This window comes from Phyllostomus discolor, chromosome 4 (assembly GCF_004126475.2).
Source record: "Phyllostomus discolor isolate MPI-MPIP mPhyDis1 chromosome 4, mPhyDis1.pri.v3, whole genome shotgun sequence".
NCBI lineage: Eukaryota > Metazoa > Chordata > Mammalia > Chiroptera > Phyllostomidae > Phyllostomus > Phyllostomus discolor.
Window position 1 is genome coordinate 197,614,156 of NC_040906.2, and position 23,217 is coordinate 197,637,372.

The following is a 23,217-nucleotide window of genomic DNA, read 5'->3' on the forward strand; positions in this document are numbered from 1 at the left end:
GCACCTAGTACTGTGCTCACCTGCGGCAGCTCTCCCTCTCCTGCCAGGTCCCGCCTCCTCCAGGAAGCCTTTCCTGCGTACCCAGGACCCATCGTGAAGGGCACGTGCTGATGTTGTTCTTCCCTTTGTGTTTTAATCCCTGTCTGTCCAACTTGATTTTAAGTCCTGGCAGGACCCATAAAATCTTGTATTTTTGTACTCACAACGTGGTGGATGTAACGAAAAACATCTGTCAGATGAATCCTCTGGAAACAGGGTCCGTGGTAGCATCAGAGTATTTTACTAAACCTCAGATAGTTAAAAGCGAGACGGGACTAAGGCTGCAGAGATAGATGGAGGGACCTGGGCTGAGACCCCTCTCTCAGCAGCCAGGCCCTTCGCAGGGAGACCCCAGGCTGCCTGTCTGCTGTTTGTTTTCCCCCACAGGTGCTCGCTCTCTTGTCATCAACCTCACCGTCCAGTCCCAGTCCAGACCTGGGCAGCCCTGGTATAAATTCCAGGGCTCAGTGGATAAAGAGCCTTTCCTTCAGTATGACAGTGACAGCAACAAGGTCAGACCTTTGGGTGCCCTGGGAGAGAAGGTAAAGGCCACCAGATTATGGACAGAATTGCCACAAACACTGAGAGACATGGGGCCCGAGCTCAGGATGACCGTGACTGACATCAGACTGGAGAGAAACAAGACCAGGGGTAAGTGAGGGGAGGGGAGGGGAGGTGGGGCCAGTGAGCAGGAGAGGGGAGGAGGGTGCACAGGCAGGGAGGGGGCTTGGTGGGAAGGGACTGAACCCTGGTCCAACCCCAGAGCCACAGTGGACCTAAGGGAGAGAACAGGGCACAGCATGCAGAGGAGATGGCAGCCCTTACATGTGCAGGGACACGCGTGACTGTGGGAGAATGTGGAGCTCTCAGAGGCAGGGTGACACCCCTGTGTGTGCACTGCAGGTCCCCTAACCCTGCAGGCCGAGCTGTCCTGCCAGTGTGAAGTAGGACGATGCACTAGTGGGCCCTTGAAGTTTAACATCAGTGAACAGACCACCCTCGTCTTTGAACCAATGAGCAAGAACTGGATAGTTGTTAGTCCTGGAGCCAGAGAGGTCAAGGAGGACTGGGAGAAGAATGGACAGGTGGAGCGTTTCAGGAAGATCTCAACGGGAGATTGCAATCGCTGGCTTGGGGACTTCTTAAACCACTGGGAGAAAGTGCTGGAGCCCTCAGGTGAGTGGGCAGGATGTGGAGAATGTGGTAGCTCTCATTAAGGGTCTAATGCCTTCCTTGTGTCTATGACAGTGTGTGTGTGTGATGGAAAATTTGACAGATGGATGGACCGGTTGATTCCTTGGTGGACTTTCTATGTGGAGAGCCAGGGCCTGCCATGGGCTTTCCCACCGGCTTCCGGGATCCCATTCCACCTCCCCGAGCACAGGAGTTCGCGCCTACACTGGGCAATGCTTCAGTCATCAGGCACCACTAGAGGGCCCTCAGATCTCTCTGCATTATAATGCTTCCAGGCCTTCTCTTCTTCCCGTGTCCTAGTTGTCCTATAACCAGGTCAAAGGTCACCTCTTACGAAGCCTCCACCTCTTTCCTCAGACAGAATTAAGCACCCCCAATTCTGTCATCCTCAAAAAGGTCTACGCATAGCAAGCTGTATTATAAACAGATGGACATTTACTGTCTCGCCCAGTGGAATGTGAGACCCTTGTGGACAGAGCACAACCCCTCTCCATCTTTTTACCCCTGGACCCAACAGGGTGGCTGTCACATGATGAGTCAGTAAATGTGGGGCTGTCATGGGAAAACAGGTGCTGTTAGGTGCTTTATGCTTGATAGGATGTTTGCTTTTTTGTTTTAGTGCCACCATTACCGTCCTCAGCATGGCCTCCAACTACACAGAAAAATACTTCATCGATTATCGGTGGCGTCTTGGGCTCCATTCTTTCCGGAGTCATCCTCTCCCTGGGTGTTTGGATGTGGAAATCAGGCAGGATGGAAGGTAAGCGGCAGGCTGGCCTCCGGCTCTTGGGCAGGACTTAGTCTGGGAAGGGCTTGGGAGAGGTGAGCCACGGTCTCCCCAAAGCCTTCTCCCCTGATCCATCTCTATGTAGAAATGATGCACTTCGTTAGTGCTGAGCCCCCACACTCCACAGTAGCCATTTGAAATCGTGTACAGGAAAGTGTTCGGCACACTTTGAAGTCACACACAATTGTTGATTAGCATTATCTCATACTAGCACACATGTTTATTTTTAATATTCATAATTATTTTAATAACTACTATTTAAGAGGTTTGATGATACCTTCAGGGGCCATTTTTATAACCTGTGAAAGTTTCTCCTCATTACAAGCCTACTGAAGCTCTCTGAGGCCTAAGGCAAAAAGAAATCTTTACAGGCTCCGAGGACATCTTACAGCGACCGCGGTTGTGTGGGGTGGATACCCCACAGGTGGAAGAGCCTGCGGCCCATGGTGGTTCACTCCAGACAGAGCCCGGGCTAAGAGGCCACATTTTTCTGCTTTAAATTCAGTAGGAGATGGGCCCCAAAAAGCTTTAAAATTTCTCCTTTTCACGTGATGACAAAAATATTGGGCTAATTGTTTTCCCTTTTTTTTCTATTTTTACCTTCCAGTTGTACCTCCTACTCTGTTCTGGGTATGAAAGCTATCATTTTTCAAATGTCCATCCCGAAAATAAAACATTATAGTAGAGACTGCATTTTTCTATACAGTTATTTATTTTTGCCCCCTAAAAAATATAGACATTTAACACTGTAAAATTCATAATATTCAAGCATGCAATCAAAAAATATTCAGACATGCAAAAAAGCAGCAAAATGTGATGCAAAAGCAGGAATAAAATGAGTCAACAGACACTGACTCAGAAACAAACAAGATGCAGAAGGCGCTCACAGGCAGCGAGAACACCCCAGCACAGCCTCCCTGGGGTTGGACATTTTCATGTGCCTTATTACTGTGTGTTAAAACACGCCTCCTTTTGATCCCACATGATCTAACTGAAGGCCCTTCCACAGGCTGTAGAGATAACTCATCAGGTCCCCATATTTGACTGTGTTCATATTTCGACTTGTGTGTGTAGAAACCTGAGTAAATGTGCCTACTGATTTTTATACTTTTCAACAGCACCGTGTTGCCCAAGTACAACGTCTCAGGGACCTAGTGTGGAAACCATGGGGGACGTTGGAGGTGAAGAACTGAATATGGTGTCTGGTGGTTCCCCAGCTGAGCTAGGCGATGTGTCTGGAGCAGACCCTGAAGGCACAAGGATGTGTGGAGAGCCCCTGCTCCCCAAGACCTCATGCCCCCCTTGAACTGATACCCTGAGCAGGTCTGGCTGGTTAATGAAATAAAGAAGGTTGGCTTTATCGACTGTGCCAGGCAGTGGTTGACTAGATACTACAGCATAGTATTGTGAAGGCATTAAGATTTCCAGAACTTTCTATTATCCTGTCTCCTTTCTGCATAGATACAATGTTTATTTCCTCCCAAACCCTGTTTCCTCATTTTAGATCCTAGAACACTGATACTGCAAAATGAACTTGAGTGATCCCTTTGTGGCACCTGTTGTTTTCCACAGGAAGTTGTAGTGAGAGTCAGCACGCATCCTGGTTAGTGGAATAAATGAAAGCCCACGGAGGTCTTACTGAGGGTGCTCCAGGCACCCGCCAGTGTCTGGGACTTGCTGCCTGACACTGGTTCTGCTCACTTCTGTGCTTAAATTCCCCGCACTGTGTGTGACCAGCGTGTGACTCTATTGCTTTATTGGAGGGGTCTCCTCTAATAAGGCCGCCAGTGTGGAAAGAGACAAACGTGTGTGACTGTCTTTCCGGACGCTCCCTAGCTCAGGACGACAGCACTCAGTTTAGCACTCCCTGAAGCTCACTTCCCGGCGTCACTTGCCAGGGGTGTGTGGAGACTAGGAGTGGGCGGGGTTATGGCGAGGAAAGGAAGGGGCGGAGCTGTGGGCGGGGACCAAGCCCCAGGCAGGAGCCCGGGCAGGGCACGTGGGGGGGAGGTGCCTTGGCGGAAGAGTGGGCGGGGCTGGACGGGGCGCTGTTCATCCAACTGGTGCTGATGCGCGCACAGGCATCTGGTGGCCTAGGCGCGCACCCGGGGTCCCGGAAGAGAGGCCGTCCCGGAAGAGAGGCGCGGGGCGCGGGGAAACCTCCGGAAAAGACGAGGAGCGCTGCCACGTCGCGTCCGCTATGACTCCTGTGGCTGAGGTTCCCGCCGGCGACCGCGCGCCGGCGGTCTTGGGGGCGCATCCGGGCTCCCGGGGAGGCCGCGCTTTGAGTCTCCAGGGCCTCCTCCCGCCGCTGCCGCCCCGGAGAAGCACTGGGCCCGCGGTTGCATGCCGGCCTCGCGCTCTACGGCCCACCTCGGCTCACGTCCTCTGCTGCCGGCCGCCCTGGCCTTGGCCGCCCCAGAGAGCCCGGGATCTGAGCTCAGGCAGCCGCCACGGCACCCCGCGCTGCGCGGGCTGCTGCTGCTCTGCCTGTGGCTGCGGAGTGGTCTCCCGGCCGGGCACGCAGCTGTCCAGCGTGCAGCAGCTCCTGGAGGACTTCCGCCGGCAGCTGCCGCAGGAGCAGCCACAGAAGAAGCTGGAGCGGGAGCTGTGCGCTGGCGGCCGCCCACAGCAGCTGTCCCGGGCCGGGCGGCGGCAGCTACAGCGTCATGTCGGACGCCATCATCCGCATCAAGGACTCGGTCGCCGCGGGCGCCATCTTCCGGAGAGCCACGGCGGCCTTGCGGGACTGGCAGCAGTCCGTAGAGGCTTGCTGCTCTGAGCCGCGCTGCTCCGTGGCGGTGGTGGAATTGCCCCGGCGGCCCGGGTCCCCGGCCCCCGCGCTCGGATGTTACCTCTTCAACTGCACTGCGAGGGGCCGCAGCGTCTGCAGGTTCGCGCTGCACCGGGACTGCAGTAGCTACAGCCTCAGCCGCGCCCTGGAAGGGCAGCAAACCTGGGAGCTCGCGTCCCGGCCACCGCCCAGGCCTCGCCTCTACTGGGTAAGTAGGCCACTTGGGCCCTGTTGTCTTTGCACCAGTTGGGTGGCTGCCTCTGGAAGATTCGCCTGGCCATGAGCACTGGGCCCTCCACAGCCAAGTCAGAAATGAAACATCCTTGTTCCAAATGATCTTAGTTGCGGGCCTCCAGAGGAGTGGCTTTGATTTCTCAGTCTTAGGGATGGTTTCTGAAAAACCCCTGTAGGTTGGACAGAAGCAGGCACGGTGGGCTGATTTTGCAGTTTTTCTACGCTTGGTGATTGAGGCTGTTGTGAGAAGATTCACAGAAATTCACTTTAAAGGAGAAAATCCCAGGGAGAGAAAATCATACAGCCCCCCTCCCGAAAATAAACTCCGTTTATTTCAATCTCAGGTTTTAATAGGGTATGGTTAGGTCAAGTAACTGCAAAAGCAAAATCTAGTTACATCCCTGATTACTCATAACACACCGTTACTGAGTTTGGCTCTCCCGACTCACCGTTCCACCTGTGGTTGCTCTCACCAGATAAAAACGGGGCAGAGCACCTGTCGGGTGTTTCTGAAGTGGGTCCCTCTGATTTCCATGCACTAGCGTTCCCTTTCATAGCGTGAAAAGAAGGGACTTGATTTTAGTTGAACTTTCTGCAGATGTTCAGAAGGAGAGAATCAAGACACATAAAAGGCACAGAACGTGGTAGCTGGAGAGTAAGGTCACAGAGGGACTACAGCTTTGATTGAGGTCAGTTCAGTGTTTGATCACACTCTCTGTGTTTGATTGAAGATGAGGTGAGCAGACTCAGTAGGTCTGGAAATCTGGAGTCTCCCTGCCCTGCAGGGCCAATGAGAAGGGTCTGGAATCTGTGTGGACAATGCCTACCCACCTCCACGGAGGAGGAGGCTCAGAACCCTTGTCTCGGGGGCAGACGTGGCAGGTCTCATCCTAGAGGCAGACACTGGGAAGGACCCCAGATTTTCCTCTGAAGTGGGGGCAGGAGGCACTTTTACTTGGACCCCACCAGCATCCCTGAACCAGGCCCATGGACGGTGCACATGGATCCTTCCTCTCTGTGTAAAGGCAGACTCAAAAGGCCCAACAGCAGAAAACCAGAATCCCTTTTCCTTATTCTCTATGCAGGTTTGTACGAAACCGACATTATCATCAGCTCATGAGGAGAAAGACTAGAACAGTACTCACTATAGATGATGATAATCACATTGAGGTTATGGATCCTCTTTTTTCTAACGTGTTACAATTTTTAAAAAAAACAGTTTAAAAAATGATGGGATTTCACCTGTGCTACCCAAGCCTCTCTTTCAGTCTGGCTCCACTGCTGTGAGTTGACTTCGGGAGGCCCTGCTAAGGTGTCAGCCTCCACTGTGTCCCCTGTGCCCACACAGCCCAGATCCAGACAGCAGAACCCCTTCCTGGTCCGGAAGGCTGTGTCTACAGCAGTGTGCTCTGAGTCAGATTAGTCAACGGTATCATTATTCTCTGTGTAAAATGCCAGTTGATCTGCCCCACCAAAATTGCTGTGGCTTTTCTCTGTAGATCTTACCAAGTATGTTTAGTTTAGAAAAGAAATCGGTAATATTACCGTAGTACTTAACACTGGTTTATTACATTTTTATGGCGCAAATTCAAAATTATCTTGTGCTTCAAAGGCAAGTCAAATATTTTTAAGTGTAGCATACTCCTTTCCTTTTCTTATCATCATTTTTTTAAATGTTTTAAGGCCTGTTACTGAGTAGATAAGGTCTGGCTTATTTTAAAATACCTTGTGCAACGTAATTTGTCTGGACTTGAACTGAGGGGGAAATGTCTCTCTGTTATTTCAAATATAACAGTGATCAATTTACAGGAGATGAGGGTTTCACTGTGCTTTTAAATCCTATCTTAAAGCTCACCTAAAGAAAAGTAAATCATTAAAAAATGGTTTTTTCTTCCAGCAAGGCAAGATTAATTAATTTTAAAATATGTGGGCTATTTCAATACTTAACTGCTTCTCCTATCTGGAATCTTTGGGGTTAAATCTTTGAGGTTTTACGTGTGTGTGTAGACATATATACATTATTACATCCTTTGGTATTTATAGCATATAGTTAGTTATATTTTAGCTTCTGTACTTACAAATAGTATTTTAAGATACATTTCAATGCAAACAGCTGGTAATCCTTATATACTGCAGAATTATATGATGTATTCCCAAATTATGAAGTGGTTAACCATTGCATGGAAAGCCAGAACCCAAGGAGAGTTCTCTGTTAATCTCTATAAAAGGGCCCATTAGTAACGCAGTTGTTACGTCTCTCTTTACCTGGGAGAAGCAGAATAAAGACATCAGGCCTGGATCTTTGCTCAGAGGTGGAAAAAGTCAGAACAAGTTTCTTCTTAAGCAGTGGCTTATTGAAATCTGAGTTCCAAGTCCTCACTGTGTTAAAGGACTCTAAAAACGGGACTCAGTGTGTTCTCAGTGGACATTCAGGTGCACTTGTTCTTTGTAACATGCTCATTAAAAAAGGCATCTCCCTTTGAGGCTGGCAGCAGCCTTCTCATTCAGACAAGTTGCAGCTCCACGAGCTGCAGCTGGCTCACATACAGACCCTGTTTCTGGGCCTTGAGGGAATCACTAGTTGAGAAGATAGGGCTGGACGGGTAGGTCTCCAGACATCCGGAAGGGAATGGTGACTTTTAGGTTAGCATTCCAGAAGCATCGTTCTAGCTGCAACCTGTCAAGAGCAACTACCTGTTGCCTCTTGGGAAACTACTAGGATTGCAGCTAACCTCACTTGTCAGACACTGGGACATCTGGGACCGACAGAAGTTTGTGTAGGAGACAGCTTTGGCGGCAGAGGAAGAAAGGCAGTGCCTTACTTACAACATCGTTCAGACTGAGTCAAGGAGGAACTAGTCCAGGCCAGCATTTGGACCAGAGCTTTGGCACTGGAGGGTGGAAGACTTAGTAGATACCAAAAAGGGTGTGTGCCATCCTGTAGAGTTTGTGTTTCAAGTGATACTACTGAATCTCTTTAAAATACATTTGCATTTGTGTATACTTACTAATAAGAACCTTAAATCAATTAAAATAGTCACAACTCTGCTCTTAGAAATGCAGCTTCTCCCATCAGTCATCACTGAACCAGCTGTCAGTTAATTATTAATATTTAAGTGAACATGGCCCTGCCTGGTGTGGCTCAGTGGGTTGAGCACCGCCCTGGGAACTGAAAGGTTGCTGGTTCAATTCCCAGTCAGAGCCTGGCTTGTGGGCCAGGTCCCCAGTTGCGGGTGCGTGAGAGGCAATCAATCCATGTTTGTCTTGCTCATTGATGTTTCTCTCTTTCTCCCTCCCTTCCCCTCTCTCTGAAAATAAATAAAACCTTTAAAGTATATTTAAGTGACTATAAGTAGCCTTGAATTATTTAGTTCCATCTAGGTCACAGGTAAATATTATACATACTTGTTTTGCTTTTGTGGGACAACTCAAAACTCAGTGTTCTGGCTTCTGTAATAAAAATTAGTTTATTAGAAGCTGTGAACTTCTGCTTTCCTAGATGAAAAACTAGACACCAGAAAAGTGCACGTGGGCTTTATTTTGTGTGGGTCCAAGAACTTGTCTTAACTTCTCAGTGTGATTTATTTCCCATGCATTGGGCACTTTACATCATTCCTGTTTTAAAAACTTGAGGACGAGGAAAATCTGTATCGGAGGTGGACTTAGTCTTGTTTAAGGTTTGTTTCAAGAATTTTTGTTATAAATTCATTTAACAGAACTTGGAACATAAGTGGTTTAAAAACTAAGTGAAAATTTCCCTCGGGAGAGTGAAACTCCTTTGGATGGACGCATTGGAGGGCCTGGTTCCCTGCCGCGTACCCACAAGCCTGTCCTTGCTCTTGCTCATACCTGACACCCCACACTTCTTCTCCTGCGTGTATTACAGCTCAATTCCGTATTCATACTGTTGTTTATTGTGTAAAGAAAATACAACAAAAATCAACAGGAAAATAACGTCCAGTTGCTAGATATTTTCTCAGTGGTTCTTTGCTGGACCACCTCTATCCTAGCAAACAAGATACCTCTCCATTAGGAAAAGTAGGGAATCATCTCTCCTGTGAATTACTTTCTTTCACAGAAAAGGATGAGCCTCCCCTCAGCAAGGCCGGGCGGGACGTGGTCTGCCCGCAGGCGAGGTGACTTTGGATGGCCGTGAGAGCACAGATGACCATGCCATCGTCCGGTACGAGTGGGCACTGCTGCAGGGTGACCCCTCGGTGGACATGAAGGTACTTATTGTCCTTCTTCATTGTCAGGAAAGCTGATGTTTGCAGTGAAGTGGTCTTTCTGAAATCTGACACCACTAATTGAACCCCATATGTCACCTGAAGATGTGTGTGTCTTCCTGACACATATGCCACCTCCTGTGATCCAGACGCCTCCACTTCTACTAGGGAGACTTAATTTATGTAAACTGCTTTAGTGGCTGCGTCACACAGCAGGTCTGCGTAGTGTCACCCATTCGCAGGATTACCTGAAACCTGCTTCGTCTCTTACGGACACCGGTGCCCCGAAGGCATCTCCACCTTGTTTGTGTCATTGAGATGTTGAAGCTGAGGGCAGGACCGTATGTTTATCCTTTTCACATACCAACTTCCGGGTTTTCATCTGCCACAGAAATCATTTGAACTTAGAGGGTCAGCCATCAGACTTACTTATCACCCTTCTGTGCGCCGTGTCAGCTGTGAAACCGTTCTGTCCTCACGGGAATCTCTGAGCCCGAGGTTGATCAGGAAAGGTTCGTGGACATGGCGGTCGCACCCCCGGAGAGCCCCCCGAGAGGGACGCTGCCTCCTCGTGGGCGCTTCTGGGGCACGTCTGTCCGAGCAGTCACAGGCCGCCCCTGCTACCACCTGGCTTCCCATCGCACTACTGAAAGCTCTGTCCTGTAAACGAAGAATGGCACTTATGAGTGTTAAATAAGGCTAATGATCCAGTATGGTAGTTATTGAGGATATTTATAAAGGAGCAACAAGATTAGACATTTCTTACAGGCCTTTCGGGCTGACCGCTGGGCTGTCAGGAGGGAAATCTGGACCGATTTCCCAGCCAAGTGCAGAACAGCGATGGCAGGTAGATCTGGAGTCAGAAAACCACCACCCAGGTGACAGCGTCTGTGGTAGGAGGGACCCTGCAGCCAAACTGTGACTGCCTTATAACGGAGTATACCCACGAGCACCCGCAAAGTAAACTCTCACCCTGCTGTGACTTCGTCATAATAAAGCGTCACTGACTGAGGAGCCACGCCGTGGCAGGTGGTTCAGACACACCCGTGATCCTCAGAGCAGCCCCACTAGGAGGTGCCTTCCCATTCTGTAGATGAAATGGCCTAAAAAGCTGTGAACGACTGAAATGGCAAGAGATTACGGAATGTCTGTCAGCAGAATGCTGGCGGTTGTGGGGCAGATTTTTCAGGATGTGCATTTATTAATTCTGGAACACAGTAATGCAAGTGATTCTTGCCCATAGAAATGCAAATAATTTTTCCATATAGAAATGTAGTGTTTCTGACTTGTAGAAAAGTGGATTTCAAAGAAGACATTTCAGCACTTGTAGGTATTAATCTATTAATACACTCATTTCCTCACCTAATAGGTACTAATAGCAAACTTGGTTCAGTTTTGCATGTACTAGCAACTTCGTGCCATCATTCCTGACTGCTTGTATCCTTTCCGATTCTCCTGTGAATTAGCAGAACACCACTTTGGCTCGGTCTTCAATTAATGAGTTAAAATCATTGATGCATGTTCACCTATGTGTGTGAGATCACGGTTTTTACATTTTGAGAGTCTTCCTGAACAGTAATTAACAGCCTTCAAGGGCCACCCCTCTGGTCCCTGTTACCTGGGCAGCCTGAGTTCACACTCCACGATTCCCGCCAGGAGAGCTGGACTCTCCAGCCAGGTCACTGTTTTCTGAGAAGGGGCTCCAGCTGACTGCAGTGTGAATGCACCCCCCCACCCACTGCAACCCCCAAGCTGCAGAGTGGGGCCAGCTGGGAAGGCGCTTGGGGTGGGAGGAAGGGCAGTGGCAGCCCAGCATAGTGCGGAGGTTAAGTGGAAGCCCCGTGTTGGATGAACACCCCTCTTCTGAGGCCCTTAGACGATCCCTGAGTCTTGGGGGCTCTCGCTGTTCCCTTCCCCCTGAGCACCTGCGGCAGCCCCCTGAAGTCCTCCTCTCTCATCCCCCGTGGTCCCCATCCGCACAGCCTCCTCAGCCCTTCTCTCGTCTCCCGGGGACAGTAGTCAGCCTCCCTTTGCCTTGCAGCAGTTTGGGGCCAGGTTGTAGGACCGAGCTTGTCACGTCCAAATGGCCAACCCAGGCACTCGGAAACCCACAAAACCCCTTGAGGGTCTCTCCCTAAGAGGAATTATGCTGCCGCCTTACTGATAACAAGATGTACAGCTAACTGTTTTAGCACCTAGTGCGTGTCCAGCACTGTGCTCAGCCCCTCACGGAGGGACAGCTCGTGTTCCTGGCCTGGTTTCTCCATTTAGGAAGAAAGAAGAGGAGAGACGATTCGTCAGAACCAGGGGGCTGATGGCTAGATTTTAAAGTTACCTATTTCCTGCTCTGGAAAAAGATATTCTACCTCCCCTTAACCGAATGTTAATCCAGAACACATTTCTTAAATGCGAGAAGACAGATTTTTTCTGGTGGCTCATTAGATGACACTGAGTTTCATGATTATTCACCATAATACATTTGCATCTGAAGTCAGAGTATAAAATACGACATTCAGGAACACGACACAGGGTACAACGATGTTCAGGGAGATTTGGGCTTCATTTGTTTGTGGATCGATTTGCACTCATCAGATGTGGAAAAGTTTCTAACCAAATGATTTTTGAATACCACATGTAATAGAATCTTACCAAAACATGGGTGTTGTTTACACCCATAAGTTCATTATTAAATTCAAGCCCATTGTATACTGTCTTGACTGCCCTACATAATTATTTTAAGTAAATAGCTAGAATACCATCTAAATGGGGACATGTTTCAGAGTGAAAGGGTGTGGTGTCAGTAATGACACCAGGCGCACAGAGGCAAACTGGGACTTCCCTGAGCAGACAGAAAACCTGATGAAATCCAAGTTTCGTGAGACGGTACGGTCCGAGGTTTCCCGCTCAGCCTCTCTTTCAGACTGCCCTCAACAGATCAAAGGAGTATTTTAAAACTGAACCGGAGAGAAAGGTTTTGGGAAGCAAACTTAAATAGACATAAGAATATTGACTTCTGCCCTGCGTGGTTTGGCTCAGTGGATTGCGTGCCGGCCTGGGAACCAAAAGGTCCCTGGTTCAATTCCCAGTCAAGGCTGTGGGCCAGGTCCCCCGTGAGGGACATGCAAGGAGCAACTGATTGATGTGTCTCTTGCACATCCATGTTTCCTTCTCTTTTTCTCCCTCCCATCCCCTCTCTCTAAAAATAAATAAATTAGATCTTAGGAAAAAAAAAAAGAACTTAGGTCCTGCCAGCAATAAGAAGATGAAAGAAGTAAGATTCTTGTTCCAGTTACCTCAGTCAGAGAGGCCAGGAGCGCCTCGGAAGTGCTTTCCTTCACACTGAGCACGGGGAGTGGAGCCTGCACACAGCATGCCCAGGAGGCCGGCTGTTCCTAGATTTCTGTGTCTGTTTTTGCAGGCTGCTAAGAGCTAAGGTCGCCTCTCCCCTCCGATTTGGTGCACCGTTTCTTCGTGCTTCTGACTCTTCTTCCTACTTAAGCAGCTCTGCTTATATCTGAAAGCATTTTACACTTTTGGCATTAAAAAATAATTATTCTCTGATTGGGTTGGGTTAAAGGCACGAAAGGGGAATGAGGGCAGAGTTGGAGAAAACTGTAAACACATTCTGAAACAGTAAAACAGAAGTGACATTAGGTTGGGTTGTAGAAGGGAAGAATAAGTCTGTTCTTCCCTCTGTTCTTTACTTCTAGAGGCTTCTAACCCTGGCCAGCTTTAGAAGTAGGCCACTATGTACATGATATGTTTCAAGAGGATTTGACAGAAAAGAGAAAGGCTTTAGTCCAAAACTATTTCTCCTACTGATTCCTGAAATCTCAATATATGCAATTTAATTGTGCTTTAATTACTGCCTTCTTTGGTCTTATTCTTTTGAAAATGATCCTCTTCTGGGCAGGTTTATATGAGAAATACTCAACTCTTTTTATTAACCATTAGAAGCTTTATTCTTTTTCTTAGGATGATGTATGACCATTTTCTACATTGGATTAATTTGAAGATACCCATTCCATAATTTATAGTAAAATTAAAATTATGCAAAAAATACAAATTAAGTTAAGGAAAATAAATAATATAAATGCTGCTGATGGTTGTAGAAAGTATCCAAATAAAGGACCAAAAAAATAAATACAGTGGCTACTGATGGTTGTCTTAGGTTGGTTAGTTATAGTTGCTTTTTCTTGACTGTCTTTTTCAAATCATCAGCAATATAACTTCATTTATTTTTACTGAAAAAAATGGGTATTAAAATGATCTTTTCTTTCTGATTAGCAAAACTGTGAGGAGACGCCTCGACACTGACCAGAGAAATTCCCACTTCTTGAGGAAACTCACTTAACACCTTACCCCAGAATTGAGAAATATGGTCAGTCAGAGGTCTGTTCTTTGTAAAGATGCTCTAACTGCATTCATCTGACCACGTGTAACAGGAAAGGTCAGGCCGCTGGACTCATTTTGCTTCTCTTTGTGGAACTCTACATCCTAAGTGTGTATAATGGTTAGTGTGTTGCAATAATGGTAACTGTAAGAAATGTGTAGGTGTGTGTGTAACTTAGTGTGTATAAATAAACCCAACTGTGGTATCTGACACTAGATCACCTTCTCCGAAGGCGGAGTCGAGTCAGAACAGCAGGCTGGGTGTACAGTGGTGGTTTAGCAGAGGCCAAACATCAAAGGCTCCAGCAGGTCTTGGACAGAGGTTAGAAGCTCCTTGTTTGACTAAGGTTACAAATTGGGTATGGTATATATACCTGTGTGTACAAATACGCATATATTTATCCTGACTCCTGACACTTCAGAACTGTTTATAGATACTTTAAATCCTTTTCATTTTTCCTGATGGATTGGTGGAATGTGAAAGAAAAGTGGCTGCCCATATTTTTCTTAGGTTTTAGAGGAGGAAAATAGGAAAAAAAATTGGAAGCAAAAATGTGGTAGAATATTTAATAACATAAATAACATAATATATCACCAATGTAAATGTAAACAGAACTCAACAGCAGCATTAACAACCATTATTCCTCCCAAATTTGGGGTTGCGATGTTTTATAGTCCAAAAAATACGGTAAATATGACCCTGAGGTTCCAAACCACAGCTCTTGTCTTGTTCTAAACCTTATTCATCTGACTCTCTGATCATCTCTGCTTGTTCTCAGACCGCCTGCCCCCTTCAACTCGGTGCACCCTTGTCTCTGAGCATCAGTCGCCCACTCCACCCTCTTCTAAAGTGATCTCCTTCTCTCCAGCTTTCTCACGGCTGGCCTTTCAGGTAGCAGTGAGCACTCACAATAGTGACCCCTGTCTGGCCCCCTCTCGGTGCACTTGGGCCTGCAGACAGTGAGACAGTGAGGCAGTGAGCACCGCCTCACACCTCTGTGGAATAAACAGCAGAGGACAGGTGACCTTTTTTTTTTTTTTGCCAACTCTAGCTTAAAGCTTTTGCAACGAAAGGGATGGGACAGCTTGTAAACCCTTTTACAAATCGGAGGTCTCAATTCTGCCTGTCTCAGTGAGTGAAAGTCACTTTAATAGTTTCCCTGTCCCCGACTGTAAAAACAGGGCAATGCCATTCAGCTTGAGATGAGAATCAAAGCAAAGGAGAGAGTGGATATATTTAAGCATTTACCATACTAAGCTCTTTTTAGATTAAAAAAATAATTTATGTAATTTCTTTAGGCCCTACATTAAGATTTTTTTACATGGTTATCTCATTTGATCCTCATGAGGCAGGTGCTATTACTTCCATTTTACAGATGAAGACACTGAGATTTATCTTAGTTAAGTGATGTGTACAAGGTCACACAGCTGGTACATGGTAGGGCCGGCACTCCAACCCAGGTCTGCTGGACATCGGGCTCCACGCCCTTGACCATCTCACCTGCGGTTCTTCCCTGTGGTCACTGGATCACCGGGGTGCCTGTTATATGCAGACTCCCAGATGCCACTCTCCAGAGCCACTGGCTCAGACGCAGGCTGAGCCGGGAGATCTGCCTGGTGGTGACTGAGCAGCCTGAAGTGTCACAGCCACTGTATCTCCTTATGCTGCCACCAAATGGTCGTACAGCCTTCTGCTCATGGGTTTACGGTACTGGCAAGTCCTCTAAGGTTATGTGCAGGGGTCCAAGTGTAGGATTTCATAAATAAAAACAAGCAGGTGAGTTATTTCAAGTCCATCACTGCATCAGTGTAATAAAATGTGTAAGGCCAGAGTTTATTGGTAGAGAATAATTTCCAAAGTAATTCAGTTAAGTGGAAAGGAATCTTCTGACAGGTGGGACACGAAACAGTATCATTGGGGAGGCTGAATGAAACAGGGTTTAGATTGAGTATCTAAAAGTGACTCCCAAAATCACACCCCAGAAGGGTGTGTGACCTCACAAGTCACACAAGTCCTGAGGGAAGGGACCTCAGAAGCTATTGCTCTGGCCGGGACCAGGACGCTGCTTTGTTGTGAGGAGAGCAGAGGCTCGGGGTGGTGCCCGGCTTTAGGGAGTGAGCAGACACCCCTGAGGGTGATCAGCAGGGAACAGCTGGGGGACTCGGAGGCAGAACAGAAGCCAGGGAAGCAGGCAGTTCAGGAGACAGGAGTGGCCAACACTGTTAAATACAGGAAGAGGGCCAGTGTTGTTTTTTTTTTGTTTTGTTTTTTTTAAGACAAGGCTAAGAAGTACTGTTGACCTTGATGCTAGGTGACCTTTGCAGGGTCAGTTAGTGAGTTTTCCCAGCACCGTTTCAGGGGGTGGGGTAGACAGTAAGTGGACAAGGACCAAATGGAAACAGCATGTGCAGCGTGGCCAGACAGCCCTTTCAAGAAGTTGAGTTGAAATGGAAAGGAAACCACATGGTGGCTAGAGACGACCTGGGGAGTTTTATTTGCTGTTGGTTTGTTGTTAGGTCAAGAGAAACTTGAGCAGAGAGGTCAGAGGGCAAGGGGTCAAGGAGCAGACGGAGGGTGCAGTGTAACACGGGCGACAGCTAGTCTAATGACTGCAGGACGGGGTGGCAATGACTCAGATATGGGCACCTTGGAGGTGGAGGGTGGAGCCTGATCGTAACCATAGCCACAGTCCTGATTTCCTTCTTGAAGTAGATGAGGTCACCAGCTGAGAAGGAAGGGCTGATACAGGGCATGGAGCTGGGGAGCCGTACAGGCTTGGGACGGGGGCTGTGAGCACAAGAGAAGGACTGCCCGTCAAGGGCCTTATAGCCCAGGTAAAACGGGAAACTGGGGATTCAGAGTCGGGCCAGCCTGCCAAGGTAGCGCTTGATTTAGCGTCCCGCAGCCTCGGACAGGAGGGGAGAGGCAGGTCGTGGGCCGTCGGCAAGGACGACACCGACTTCCAGTCCAGGACGGTGTGGGACGGCACGCGTCACGTCTCCTAACCAAACGTGATGTTTCCTGTTCGGTGGCAGGTACCTGAGTCGGGAACCCTGAAGCTGTCCCACTTACGGGAAGGAACGTACACCTTTCAGCTCACTGTGACGGACACCGCCTTGCAGAGGAGCTCCGACAATGTCTCGGTGACCGTGCTGTCCCTAGTCTTGTCCCCGGGAGGTGAGGAGAAGGCCCTTCCCTCGCATTCTCAGTGGCCGGCAGAGGCCAGACTGCTGAGTGTAGCATCCAGCAAACTCAAGAACAAATATCGGAGACTTTCAGGGTATCAAAGATGTTACTTTATTGGCCAACTTTAACCTGCACAGGGGCAAACTCTCAAAGTGTCCAGCGACACAGTGCGCACAAGGAGCTGCTAACGAGAGCCGCGCCGAGCGCTTACAACTACGTCCTTACATAGGGGCGGGCAAGCAAGCGTTATACAGAAGCAGACGTGGCAGTTATCAATTCGCTTACAAAGACTGCACGCGGGAATTTCAAACCAAGCATTCTTGCATAAGGCGGGAAGGCAGGATGTTTGTTCATTAACCTAGTAATCTCCTGGCTCTAGCTAGCTAGGTTCTTATTTTCTCATTAAAACTACAAAGCACTGCTTATCTAGCCTACCAGGGGAGAGCGTCTGCTTGACACAGGATGTTTGCTTAACTGCACTTTGTCTCTTTTATCATTTCTTTTTAGCTACAATGTGGTCCTTGTTTACTAAGGTTAAATTTAGTCCTTAATTTCCTTATTCCCAACACTGAGGAAGGACGGTATCGATCGGCTTTGCACAGTCTAGCACCACATTCCACGGGGGGCGGACGGGGGTTGTCGAACCAGACAGTCTCTGCCAAAAGTGCGATAACGGACGTGGGCTCTGTTAAACAGTGCTCTGGGCAAGGAACGCTGCGGGATGGGGTGGGAGCACCCTGTGTGAGCCAGAGGGACCCGTCTTCCCTTGAGTCTGTTTCAAAAAGGGCTTTTCCGGGGAGGACCTCCTTTCAAGCTGGGCGGCCTGTCTGGTATGTGCACTCAGGAGTAGGAAGTACATTGAAGACACGTGAAAATATATGAGGTGCATGTGTCAATATGAAAGGGCTGTTTAAACATTTGCGCGGACCCTTTCTGCGGACGCACAGGTGCATTGATAACACAGATTTCGTTGCCTGTCTCGGGGCTCGCATTCTGCTGCTCGGCGTAAACCCATCTCATTTATGTGTGGCTTTCTTTCCCAAACGTCTACATTTCTAAGAGTAGCTTGTCAAGTTAAAAAATCATGAAACCAGGACCACTGGAGGTCCAGACTTGTTGCAGAGGGAAGCCCCGCCTTTCACTGGCGGGGAAGGGCAGAGACTGGTGCATCAGAAGCTCCTGTCATTGGGTCTGCGAGTGCGTGGGAGTGTCCGCAGTGCGCAGGCACCTCGCTGGGTCCTGGGCATGGCTGGAAGAACTGGTCCCAGCCCCGGTGCCCTGAACCTGCACCGTCACTAGCCATGGCTCTGGTGAACTTGCAGCTCGTCTGTGACATCCTTGCATCATGTCTGTGACACCCTTGATTGCTCGGTGCGTGGGTGGTAGTCGGGCCAGCAGTTGGAAGAGTAAGGAAAGGGAGATTGGAATGTGACTGTGAATTACTGGCACTGTTGCTGATCTCGTCTTCCTTCAAAGAGGGAGAGGGATGCAGGCAGTATTTGTACCTTGAGACCTGAAGTTCTCATTTAAGCATTACTATCATTAAAATTATACGATAAAAAAATATTACGCTCAGACTCCCAAAAAGAAGGAGGAAGCGGGTTAACTTTCCGGTGTTTGTTAGTGTCATGTGCAGGGGACATTCGAACCCACAGACTGGGGCCACCGCAGCCATCCGAAGGGCAGTGCGGGTTGATCCCCAAACCGCGGTCACAGCGCAGCTCTGAGGGCATCAGCAAGGTCCGTACACTTCTGCTGTGTGCCGGGTGCCGTGTGCCGTGTTTGTGTGAAGCAGAAGGTGTGACGTGGTGGTGGTGTCCCAGATCTGGGGCAGCTGTGCTTCCGGTCGAGGGTGCGGTCAATAGCTGCTTGCGAAGGTCGGGCTGCTGTTCCTTCTGGGAGGTGCAGCCTGTGAGCTGCGGGCCTTGGCTCCCAGGACCGGTGCACCGGGAGACCAGGGTGGCTGGGGGCTGCGCCTGCTCGGACCTGCTGCTGCCGCTGCTCTGTGTGCTGTGTTGGAAACGGAAACCTCGGTGCCAGCATGTCTACTGGGTAAACTGTTAGCTGAACTGAGAGGGCGGGGAGAAATGAAGGAAGGAGATTTTAGAATCCCAAGGACTCGGCAACCTTGGTGATTTGCCTTCCCCAGGGAATCAGAGCATGAGCAGCCTTCAGAGTTTGGGGGCTGATGCTCAGCCCAGCCAAGGTTTACGCTGACTGTGCGGGAAGAGGCGTGAGTGCACAGGGACAGGCCAGACTCCAGCGGCTGCCCACAGCAGCTCTGGGAGGCAGGGACCGGGAGGGGGCGGAGCCATCAGCCCCACCTATGAGAGCTGGCCCTGGGGACATACTGCTGCACAGGACAGACACTTAGTACAGTCTGAGTGTCTTCGTGTGCTGGGCGAGCACCAGGGCCGTTGGAAACGTGACACTGGCTCCAGCCAGTCACTCCCCAGCACAGGACGGCGGGGCCCAGAGGGCTGTCCTCCTGGGATGGAGTGCAGGCCTGGGCAGGGACTGAGCGGGGAGCTGGTTCTGGGAGAAGAGTGCTCGCTCTCGGGAAGAAGACAGAGAAACCCTGCCTTCCCTGCAGGAGTGAGGGAGGGGTGCTGTGCACAGCCTGGGAGGGGGCAGGGGCCTGTGCTGCGATGCGCCCCACCCCCACCTGTTCTCCCTGGTTTGTTCACTCAGGCCCGGGTTCCAGGCCCCAGAGGTACGTTGCGGGTCGTACATTTCTGGCCTTTCTCCAAAAGGGTAGTAAAATGCATTCACAGTGGCAGGCAGTTATTGGGATCACTTTTGATTACCAAAAGGCCTCTTGAGTATAGGTCTAGTGTATGCAACTCTATATAGGAACTAAAAAAGGATGCTGTACTACTGTCTGCCCTCCAGAGTCACTCACTGGTTAGACTGGAATAACACACTATGAATTAAATAAGACACCGCACTGAGGCGTTGAAAACCAGAGGTGGAGATGAAGAGGTGTTTCTGTCTGTCTATTGCAAGCGTTGGTCTTCTAGGTAATGACCCAGCTGTAATGGTAGCCAAGGGTGGCCGGCCCCTTCCAGGGCGAACAGACAAGCGCATACCTCTGCTTACGTGATGACGACTTGGCACGTTTTTGGATATTGGGGCTGCATGTTCTCAGGCTTCGGGGAAAATAATCCACTCAGAGAGCCAGCCAACAACACTTCCGGTATGATGTAGATGAGTGGTCTCCCAGTAGGGTCCCCCACAAATGGTGAAGACATTTTTAGGGTGAAAAAGAAGACACAGGGATTTATGTTTTATGAATTTTTAATCTTCCTTTCTAAGTTCTCAGTGTGTTTTATAAAATGCACAGTATGTTAGCACAGTGGTACATGCATGTTATTTATAGATGGGAGATGTGTGTTCACCAACATGCTATGAATTGGGACACATGGTCAAAAGTTTAGAGACCACCCATCCAGAAAGAGATGGACAAATTATAAACACGGATCTATCTCCCAAACTACCAAGGAATGAGTAAACTTCGGTGTATTTAGGAATTTTACGTGTGGACTCAGGGAACGTGAGCAGTGGCCGTGTCCTGCGTGGGGTCCAGAGTCCCCTTCACTCTCCCTCCAGACTCCTTCCCTGCTGACGGAAGCAGAAGCTCCTTTTTAGGCCCAAGTTCTCAGTCACAACCGCAGGCCCCTTGCTTCCTCTTCTTCCTCAGGAGCCTTAACCAATCTTTCTTTTCTCCACCCTCGTCTTCCGCTTCCACTCCTTTGCCGGCCTTTACTTGCCCCCTGGTGGAGTATGCAGCCAGGACCTCGCCTGAGCCTGCTCACCATGCTCGGCCACCTGTCTCAGGGGAGTGGCATCAGCGCCACTGCCACCTGTCTCGAGAGAGTTCTCTAGTCCATCCCCTCCCTGGGGAGTTACGGGCTCCTCAGGTGCCTCTAGCCTGATTTCTTCCATCTGCATTCCCAGTCTCAGGAAGTCCCGCAGCTCTTACATAGCTGAGTCTAGTAAATTTGGCTTAATCTGGAGCAGGGAATGCCTTTTAAGAAAACGTATGACAGCTTCTATGCATTGCACTGTGCATTAAAAACTCCTAAGAGCTCCAGAAAGGAGACAGGTTCATTATTTAAAGAAAATAAGTTCATACCAGCTAGTGTCTAAAGTTTCTGTTTATTCTTTACTGTACCAAGGGGGCTATGGCAGTCCGATATGATCTAGATGAGTGGACAAGTAGGGTTCAAGAGTAAAAAGTTAACCCCAGTAAAAAGCATCACTTAGGCAACAAGAATGGAAGACACCGCATGTGTAAAACACGGCCAGCCCCCTGAGGGCCGCGCAGGGTGTAGCCGAGGAGATGGTGGGGTGAAGGACCGCACGCAGAGGCAGACCCCTGAGTGAGGAGGCCAGGTCAGGAGGGGGCAGACCGGAGCTGCTGCTTCTCTCCTCCCACCTCGCAGGCAGTGTCGGCTTGGAGAGCGGCCCTACAGTGAAGCCCGCGGTGATTCCTGAGCATTAAGTCAAGGGGGCCAAGAAGGGACCCCCCCCTTAAATTTTCCAGAACCTGTTGCTCCAGCTCCGACTACCGGGTGTTTCCTCGGTGTCTGCCTCTTTTTACCCCCCGTGCATCTCATCACACATCTAGTCTCTGTTCGTCTTGACGCGGTGGAAGTCGGCGTTCCTGAGCTCCTGTGACTTGAGTCTTGTTTATAAATAGGGTGCTCGTAGGCTTGCTCGCGCTACCACTTCTTCTGTGACGACGGCTGTTGCATCGACATCACACTGGCCTGCGATGGAGTGGAGCAGTGTCCGGACGGGTCTGACGAAGCTTTCTGTCACAGCCGTGAGTCAGTGGCGTGGCATCTGGGGACAGGGGGCGTCTGTATTCTCACATGCAATGCAAAGTCAGTATCGCTCTTTTTCTGCCCGGTTTCAGGTGAGACTTTATGGGAACAAGCTTTGCCTTAAATTAAGCAGCATTTGTTCTGAGTCTCTAGTGCTGGTTACAAAGGTCAGATATTCTGTATTGCTGACATTTTTCAGAAATTGTTTTTGATTTTCCAAAAGTTTCTTTACCATCCTAAAAATCCTCTATTAATACAGTCAAACCTCAGTTCTCAAACGTCTCGGTTGAACAATTTGGTTCTCGACCAAGTTGTTCATGGGAAAAAATGTCCTGGTTGTCCAACAGGGTTCTGGGACTCTATTCTCCACCCGACAGCCCTTTCGTGCTGACACCTGTAAGATCAGCACACACGTCTCAGGCCACAAACAAAGGAGATTCGGTTTTTGAACATGTCGTTTCTCAAACTGTTTTCAGAATGAATTACCAAGGTTCTGCTATATATGCTTTCAGAAAGCTTAATGAGATCACATTTTGTTTTGGTAAAATTTTTAAAGAAAATTTGTGATACACTAGGGTGTGGCTAAGTGACCTAAAGCAGTCTTATGTCACATACATAAACATGCAGCATAAGGAAGAGGAAAAGCTGCAGAAAGTTCCCGAACTGCTGGTTTGAGGAAGGATGATGACTCTCACAGCCTCAGGTTTAAACGTTTCGTCTCTGTCAGTTTATGTGTGACAGTTAGAAAGTGAATCATTGGGAGAGGAGGCATCCCTTGAAAGCAAGGGAGAGAAGTTTTCATGGGGGCTCTGACATGTCTTAAATGCATAGGAGATTATTCCCCAGTACCCATGATTTCAACTCCACTGCAGATTTAGTGGTTTTCCTTAAGGTTCAGGAAAGGAAGCCAGCAACTAACTAGCTCTCCTTCGCTTCAGTGAGCCTGGAGCAGAAGGCCGAGACTCACATAGCGACTTCCCAGCCTAGAACCAGAGGACCAAGCAAAGATGCAGCAGCCGCCTTCTTGCTGGAGAAGTCTCAGAAAGCCACGGCCCCAAACAGGCCACCTGCATCATCGGACACGGAGAAGAGGGATCGTTCCACCTTTCGGGGACCAAGGATTCAAACGGACCCCGTGATGCCAGCTAAGGACTTGAGACAGGTTCTCCACAAAGAGCCTCATTTTCTGTAACGACACTGGCTGAAAAGTAAGGTTATATTTGAAGAGTGTTAAGGAAATATCTCAAAAGAAAGAAGAGTTAAATGAAGAATTCAGCCAAAAGAAAAAAAAACACCTGACATTTGCTCTGATTATTTATAGTCAGAAACACTTGCTAAATGCTTTCTTACATTCATAACTAGATGCACAATCCAGAGGCATCACTATGTTTATTTGTAAATAAATTAGAGTTAGAAAGGTTTTTATTTTTAATCCTCATGGGAAGGCATGCGTATTGATTTTAGAGAGAGTGGAAGGGAGGGAAAGAGAGAGGGAGAGAAACGTTGATGTCAGAGAAGCATCGATACGCTGCCTT

General features: G+C 48.8%; 2 protein-coding genes and 1 long non-coding RNA gene across 3 annotated transcripts; all 3 read left to right on the forward strand.

Moving 5' to 3' along the window:
- Positions 1-243: 243 nt before the first annotated feature.
- Positions 244-1,471, forward strand: RAET1E (retinoic acid early transcript 1E). The gene is made up of 3 exons (XM_028510251.2): positions 244-690; positions 943-1,215; positions 1,365-1,471. Exons 1-3 carry the CDS (start codon positions 333-335, stop codon positions 1,469-1,471), a joined length of 738 nt encoding a protein of 245 aa, XP_028366052.2. The 5' UTR covers positions 244-332.
- A 385-nt stretch (positions 1,472-1,856) lies between these two features.
- Positions 1,857-3,380, forward strand: LOC118499930. The gene is made up of 2 exons (XR_004902467.1): positions 1,857-1,993; positions 3,139-3,380. It is a non-coding gene; the product is annotated as an uncharacterized LOC118499930 (long non-coding RNA).
- Positions 3,381-4,220: 840 nt separating this feature from the next.
- On the forward strand, positions 4,221-22,874 carry LOC114495108 (low-density lipoprotein receptor-related protein 11-like). Its single transcript, XM_028510253.1, is given in 8 exon segments — positions 4,221-4,654; positions 4,656-4,972; positions 4,975-5,022; positions 9,127-9,165; positions 9,168-9,277; positions 16,703-16,844; positions 21,556-21,681; positions 22,621-22,874. Coding segments are annotated over 8 exon segments (1,470 nt in total).
- Positions 22,875-23,217: the final 343 nt, after the last annotated feature.